Below are 8221 nucleotides of genomic sequence, written 5' to 3' on the forward strand. Positions count from 1 at the left end.
AAAACGACGGCTTAAAACGCAAATACATGTCTTTTTTTTTTTTTCTTTTTTTTTGACACAATCTGTTTACTTACAATAACTTTATCTAATGTATTAGTGGTTGAACATGCTTTGCACATAAGTTTGGTGTTCATTTACCTAAGCTGCATGTTCAGTTTGTCAGCTGTGCTCTCTCTGCGTCATCATCTAACTGTTCCCAAACCAGTTGTAGCCAAGATCTGAGCATGGCTTCGATTTACATTTGTTCTAAAAGTATTTTCTCGTACAGTCGCATTGTTTTGCAGGAACGCCTCGCTGGAGCCGAGGCACGCAGCAATGGGAAAGAGGAAATGTATTTTTAAAAAAAATCCAGTAACAGCGTTAAGTCACCTCGATGATCTTGAAAGATCAGAAACATGACACTCAGAGAATGAGGAAGAAAAAACATGTTGACGAAAGATGCTGGTTTCCTTGTTTGGTGATGTTCATGTTAAGTTAAAGGTTTAACTTTAATAGTTTTATGCAAATATCACTATTTTAAACTGTCAAAGTCAACAAAATGCTTTAGCAAGATCAAAAGTATGGAAAAGAGATAGCATTGCATATTTTATGAATCTGTTTTTCATAGAAGATTCCAGTTTGGTGCCCATACAATAAGTGAATGTGTGGATGAAATACACTACATGGCCAAAAAAAAAAAAAAAAAGGTCACCACCTTAGTTGGATTTAACTAATCAAATAGGTAGGAGCCTCCTATTGGACAATGACTGCATGGGTGATTATCTTTCAGCTGGCAACAAGTTATTTAACCCCAACTGATGCAATGAGTAGCTTCTCATTTCTTAAACAACCATGTCTAAAGACACATCCTGTGGTCGTGGAAAAGATGTTAGTCTGTTTGAGAAGGGTCAAATCATTGGCATGCATCAAGCAGAGAAAACGGGAGATTGTATAAACTACTAAAACTGGGTTAAGAACTGTCCAACGCATAATTAAAAACTGGAAGGATAGTGGAGAACCATCGTCTTTGAGGAAGAAATGTGGTCGGAAAAACATCCTGATTGATAGTGATCGGTGATCACTTAAACGTTTGGTGAAATCAAATGGAAGAGAAGCAACAGTAGAACTCAGGGCTATGTTTAATAGTAAAAGTAAGAACATTTCCAAACGTACAATGTGAAGGGAACTCAAGGGATTGGGACTGAACAGCTGTGTAGCCTTGAGAAAACCACTAATCAGTGAGACTAACTGGAAAAAAAGGCTTCAATTTGCTAGGGATCACAAAGATTGGACTCTGGAGCAATGGAAGAAGGTCATGTGATCTGATGAGTCCAGATTTACCCTGTTCCAGAGTGATGGGGGCATCAGGGTAAGAAGAGAGGCAGATGAAGTGATGCACCCATCATGTCTAGTGTCTACTGTACAAGCCTGTGGGGGCAGTGCTATGATCTGGGGTTGCTGCAGTTGCTCAGGTCTAGGTTCAGCAACATTATGTGTCCAAAGAATGAGGTCAGCTGACTACCTGAATATACTGAATGACCAGGTTATTCCATCAATGGATCATATTCCAAGATGACAATGCCAGGATTCATGGGGCTCAGATTGTGAAAGAGTGGTTCAGGGAGCATGAGACATCATTTTCACACATGGATTGTCCACCACAGAGTCCAGACCTTAACCCCATTGAGAATCTTTGGGATGTGCTGGAGAAGGCTTTGTGCAGTGGTCAGACTCTCCCATCATCAATACAAGACCTTGGTGAAAAATGAATGCAACACTGGGTGGAAATAAATCTGGTGACATTGGAGAAGCTTATTGAAACAATGCCACAGTGAATGCATGCTGTAATCAAAGCTAAAGGCGGTCCAACGAACTATTAGAGTGTGTGACCTTTTTTTTTTTGGTGGCGACTTTTTTTCTGTTTTTCATTGTATGTGTAACTGTTGTGTGGGCACACAAGACAAAGGTTTGATACAGTAATTGTTGAAAATACTCCCACCTGCCCAGGCCCAGGTGGGCTGGACTCACTCATCAACCAAACAGGCCTCACCTGAGGTGATAAGAAACCTCAGCCAGGCTCTGCTCGTCCTTTTCCTTAGTCTGCCGGAGCATGCTGTCTGGCTGTGGAGCTGCAAACTTTCCAGTTGATTGTTAACCTTGGATGCATTATCTGAGTGAGTTAAAGTTGATTCTTCATGTATTGAAGTGATGTGTGTCCTAATAGCAGATTTATTCCTGTACCTTTGGTAACTTGGTATCGCTCTCATTTATTCTTAGCGAATCATCTGTATACAACGATTAATTTTGAACTGAGAAGAAAATAAAAGGTTGAAAAGCTCTCTTCTGGTCCTCATATTTTGACTGATATGCCAATGTAGAGGTTATATGTCCAATCTAGCCACCAGCAAAGCAAGTTTCTACAGTAATCCTGTGTCTCACCGTTAACAAAACCTTCCCGACATGTTTCTGTGCTTTGCAGTTTAGATATGAACCTGTATTAGTTCTTGATTCTAAAGAAAATGTTTTATCGCAGTTTACTGTGAAATTCACTAATATAATGTAGGCAGGTGAGGATGAGATTTATTAGACTAACAGGCATCCAGTAAGGGCAGATAAAACTTTGTATCATCTGCAAAAATTATGAAAATTGTATCATCTGTTAATAACACTGGCTAGATGTATAAAGAAAATAAAAAGGAGTGGTCCAACAGTCGAGCCTTGAGGAACACCACAAAATCTACTTCTAGTCACTTCAACCAGTCAGATAAGATAACAAACCTCCAACTTCATAGGACAACTCAGTTTTCGCATCTTTCAAAATGAAGCTCATGGCACCATGGACTCTGTGAAATGCAGTGTAGATGTCAAGCAGAAGCTGAAAACTATTGGTACCTTAAGAAATAACTTCTCTGCTCACATGCACGGTCAATGAATTTCCAACTTTATTAGTGTTTCACTTCAGTGATGCAAAAATCAATGCTCCACACAGTAACAATTTAATAGTAACAGCTAATACATTTCCTTATGAATCGTACACAAACAGCTGTGTATTGTTGTTGACATGGTAAACTAGTGTATTGTAACATATTATTTATAATAGATTGTACTGTATCATCCGGGTTTACAGCTTTACACTGTGGAAGTGAGAAGAAATGGTTCGAGAGACACTTCATAGAGGCGTTTAACATCATCACCAGCTTAGTAAACACTGTTTCGTTGCAAATTCTTATTCTCCACCAGCTTACACATTTGATTTTTAAGTTTCAGTACCCATGAAAACTTTAAAGCCATCCTTATATGTTGTAACTAGGTAAAATATGCAAGATATCTTCTAGGGAAAAAAATCATCTTTGCATAGTCAAAGTTAATCAGTATCCTACTCATTATTGTCATGATGACAGGTCACCAAGGCAACTGCTCTCCCGTGTAGTTTAGAAACGAGCCGTGATCCTTTTCAGTCAGCTCACTAATCACAGACAACATGGAAGAAATGCTCTCCTCAGGACTCAGTGGAGCCTGAAAAGAGAAGGAGACGCAAATGAAATTGGATAATCTCACAAAACATTAAAGGAAAAACACAATTTCCACTGGATATCATGATGAAACCCCACTAAGTGGAAAAGTCAATGTTCTCAGTTTATGGTTGAACTCCAGAAAGAGTGCAGGCGTTTACCTCAGAACCCCCCATGTCGGTGCGAACCCATCCGGGGTGTATAGCCATGCAGAGGATCCCATCAGGCTCCAGGTCTATCGCCATAGAGCGACTAACCATGTTTAAGGCACTCTGAAAAGAAGGCGAGCAGGAAAAGGTTACCATAACATAATCAAAAAACATTATTTACCCTGGTTTATCCCCCCTTACCCCCCTCTCTGGTGTTAAAATGTGCAAAATTAGAATGACTGATCATCTAAGCCAGAGTCGTCTTTCAACAGTAATGATACCTTGGACGTCCTGTAGGGGTACCATTTGAATGTGTCGGCCCTCTCGCCCCAGTTCAGCTCCACAGATCCCAGCAGAGAGGTCACGTTAATCACTGCCGCCCTCTGGATGCTCATACTCGCCGAGTTTCCTGCCCCTTTTCTGGAAGCAGCTCGCTTTAGCAGAGGCAGAAAGGTCTGGTAGAGGTGAAAAAATAAAAAAATAAAACATATTAGCAATTTAGTTTTATTAAAAGACTTTAGACCTGTCCAGGATGTACCCCGCCTCTTGCCCGATGACGGCTAGGATAGGCTCCAGCCCCCCCACGCCCCTTCACAGGGCAAGCACTTACAGAAGAGGAATGAATTAAAGACTTTAATAATAAAACTGACAATACAAATAAGGTAAATGCACTTGACCCAAATATAGACACTATAGTATTTGTGATTCAATCTTGAAAGTTTGAGAAGGTGTGGCTGTGGTCAGTGCTGCCCTCTGGTGGGAGGATATATTTATTACACAAAAATATGGTCTAAATTCTGCAGACATACTTTCTAAAAAAGTTGCAGTGAAAGTTAAACCTCATGGTTGTCAACATATTTCAGCAGATATTCAGTTTTTAAGCCTGAATGCATTTTTGCTTTGTAGCCATTCCAAGCTTTACCATTCATTTATTTATGTTATTATCTTATCTTGAGTTTTTCAGAGTTCACTTCTCCACTATTCCACAAGGCACGTGATGGATATTTAGTTTCTGGACATATTTATCGTGACTCGAGAAAACAACTAATGATTATTTCTCGTTTAATCTGCTGATTATTCTCCCAAATAACTGATATAAATAATGAATTACTCTTTAAAACGTCAAACAACGTCTACGTCAATTTCCCCAAACCTAATGTTCCAAAACTCTATTGTCCACCAAGGAAAACTAATTAATTTATTGTTGCCTAAAACAAAGAAAAGCAGCAAATCCACACATCAAATGTTTCTTATAATTGTTTCGAACAATTATTCAGATGCTAAACTGAACATCAACACAGATCCGAGGTCATTTATTCTTCTGTAGTTTTCCCCAAGCTGTGCTAATAATGAGTTGAAATGTGAAGTATAAACTGTTTTTGAAGCCCACAGAGAGAAAGCAGCGGCGGGCTTCTGCACTCTGATATTTATTGTTCTCTCACAACCACATTTACAATTACTATAGAGAGTGTTGGGCAGCAGTGTGGCCTTGGCCGTTAGACAAACTGCCCTTTAAACGGGAGCAAACCGTGCGTCAGCAAGAATCTGCCCCGCTGACACGCTTTTGATCAGCGCCTGAATTTTCACCAGCTGCTCCGCAGTCCGCCCCGTACTCTGAGGGCAACCAAAACTGGAGTTTTAATTAATATTCATATCATGCGGTCTGCCCCAGGCTAAGGGGCTTAGTTTCTTTTGTCCACCAAGGTCATCTTTTTGTGTTAGTGCCCAGCATTCAACAAATGAATCCCTCTCAGGTCCTGCTCCTGGTGATTGAGGGAAACTTGTCCTTTCTGTTTCACCATCTGTTGTAAGAGAGAGAGCTCCCGAACAACACAAGGAGGCACAAGAACGTATAAATAAAGATTACCTTGGTGATCATTAGAGGGGCCACAGCGTTGGTGTGAAAGTTCTCTATCATCTTCTCCGCAGTAACGGAATGAAAGTCGGCCTTTACGTTGATCCCCGCGTTGTTGATCAGGCAGTTCAGGCCGTCCTCTTGCACCAGCTGGCTCACCTCTTCCATGCACTTCTCTATGCTCTCCTGGTTCGTCACATCTAGCAGAAAACACATTAACACTGTAAAATCGCGGAACAATAAAAGAGTCAAAGCGGAACATTAAGAAACGACAAATGTTCCCAGTCAGTGTGTAAAAGATCAGCAGGCATTTTACAGGGGACCGTGAAACGAGGCTCATATCATACAAATGGCTCATTGTGCATTCAATTATTCACCGTGCCAGCATCAAACAGGACCAGGTGCCTCGAGGAGTGATAGTTGTATTTATCTCTGGCGCAACTTCACCTGCTACCAAGGTGCACGGAGGAGGAAAATAAATTATAGAAAGCGGCACCTGCAGTATAAGGAACTAATAATGGTAGTAAAGTTGTTCCTTATACTACAAGTGCTTCTGGAGTCTTGACTGTTCCCTATATAATAATTAAAAGAATAAATAAATATGAATAAATAAATCTTTATATTTTCCTATTTATTCTGCCTACATTTGTTTATACTAAATATTCACATGTATTATTTATTAAATTTTTAATTGCATAAACAACAGTTTTCATTGAAACAAATAAATGGCACTATACACATTTTTTTGTACATTATTTATTTTTATATTTATTCAGTTATTGTTTTTATTTTTAATTTTACGTTCTTATTATTTTACAATTTTTTCATTTTTATTTTTATTATATATATATTTTTTTTTAATCTCACTAATGTGACACATCACGTGATGTATTTTTCTCGTCCTTACCCAGAGAGACTACATGGACGCTGGGATGCTTCTCTGCCAGTTCCTGAAGGTTCTGCGGGTCAAAGTTCATATTCAGTGAGTGAACAATGGCGCCCCCTGGTGGCGAAACGTTATTTAACAACTTTACGCAACTTCCCCCATTTGTTTCCTGCGTGTATTTTAGCGCATTACATAAGTAAAAAGTAAAAAATAAAAGCCACTATAGGTACACTAAATTACCCGGAAGTGTTTACCTTCGCACTCGCGGCATTCCGGGCCGTGCCTATAATCTTGCCCGGCGAGAAAGCTCCACTCGCCAGACTCTCCACCAGCTGCAGGCCGAGCCCCCGGTTGGCTCCAGTCACCAGCACGGAGCCGCAGTGTTTGAAATTCATGGCGCCGCTCATCGTTACCTGTGGCCGGACTCCGTTGGCCTCCGGTCCGGTGGGTGAGCTTTTTGTCTTTCCAAGAATATCCCCTTTGCTAATCTAATCCGCGCGGCGGAGAACCAGAGACTCTCTACGCGACGGAGATAGTTGGAAGAAACACAAGAGTAGCAGCAACGACGGAGGCTTTAAAAAAAAAAAACTGAAACTAACACGCTCTAAAGTAGTGCATAATTTTACGATAAAGTTACAGGAATTAATATTAAACCGCCACTCGATAGTAAAAACGAGCAGAATTCAGTAGAAGAGTGGAGGTGACTTTAACCGTAGCGCTCGTGCGTTCAAATTTCCCACAATTCAATGCGCACGAATGACAGCTATTGCTGCGTTAGCACATTATTATGTAACAGGGAGAAGTTTCCGTTCAAAAAAACGCATATATTACCGCTTTATTTTGAGTTTTATGATATTAAAATCAAACATATGACAATAGCAATAAATCTGCTCAGAGAGAGGTAAATAGTAGTGTTCACACAGCTAACTATAGATAGATAGATACTTTATTTATCGTGTCCAGTAGCATCATTACATAGAAACAGGAGGAATTATAATATTTAAGTTATATAATAATATAAATATATAATAATATACGTATATAATCATAATATTAGTCCAATTAGAGTAAAATTTGCCTCATGTAACCACCTCAGAAAGATAAGACTTGAGTTTTTTAGTTTTGTACACAGTGGAACATAACATGCCTTTGGTGTGTGTTGCTGTATCTTCCACTAATAATTAGTAGAATAGTGCAATCAGAGTAAAAAGTGAGTTTAATAGAAAAATATTAACTCTTAATAACCATAAAAACGCTTGATCTGATCATTTCGTCCCTGGTTTGTGGTCATGTGTGCGCCTACATCCTTTCTTGTCCTGTTGTGGAGCAAACGATCATGCAAATGTTTTTCCGTTTATCCTCAAGTCTTGTCTCATTAGATTTAACAGCCCATTGTCCTGCTTTTTTTTTTTTTGTGCACCTGCTTTTTTATGCAAAAATTTGTTTGCCTTGTTTGTGACCCATGTGGGGTAAACATAAGGGGACGAGTCTCCTCTAGGTAGATGGTTTGCACTTATGCAGAAGGATCTTAGTGTTGCCGTGCAATGTGCTTTGCCTGCCATCGGTAATAATGTCGCGTTCAGCCTCTTGCCCCAGTGGGGATCAAACCGCCAACCCCCCTCCCCCCAATCTTCCACCTGAGCCACAGCCACCCAAGGGACCGAAACATGGAGGCAGCAAAACAACAAGTGTTTGAAAAGATGAACGCAGCCGGACTCCGTGTGAGCAGCAGTCACGTCTTCAACAAGTGGACTTATTTTTCCAAGCATTTGACAGAATCATAGCACGCAAATGTCTTGTTTATTTAGAAATCTGCTGTTTTCTTTTTTGTTTTTATGTT

General features: G+C 39.9%; 1 protein-coding gene across 1 annotated transcript; it reads right to left on the reverse strand.

The window, feature by feature from the left end:
• Positions 1 to 2903: 2903 nt before the first annotated feature.
• Positions 2904 to 7111, reverse strand: LOC311496139 (C-signal). The gene is made up of 6 exons (XM_084555905.1): positions 6636 to 7111; positions 6403 to 6454; positions 5508 to 5695; positions 3922 to 4095; positions 3653 to 3763; positions 2904 to 3495 (listed from the first exon to the last, which is right to left on the reverse strand). Exons 1-6 carry the CDS (start codon positions 6786 to 6788, stop codon positions 3382 to 3384), a joined length of 792 nt encoding a protein of 263 aa, XP_084412031.1. The 5' UTR covers positions 6789 to 7111; the 3' UTR covers positions 2904 to 3381.
• Positions 7112 to 8221: the final 1110 nt, after the last annotated feature.

The sequence above is a fragment of the Chelon labrosus genome (genome assembly GCF_963514085.1).
Source record: "Chelon labrosus genome assembly, chromosome: 11".
Taxonomy (NCBI): Eukaryota; Metazoa; Chordata; class Actinopteri; order Mugiliformes; family Mugilidae; genus Chelon; species Chelon labrosus.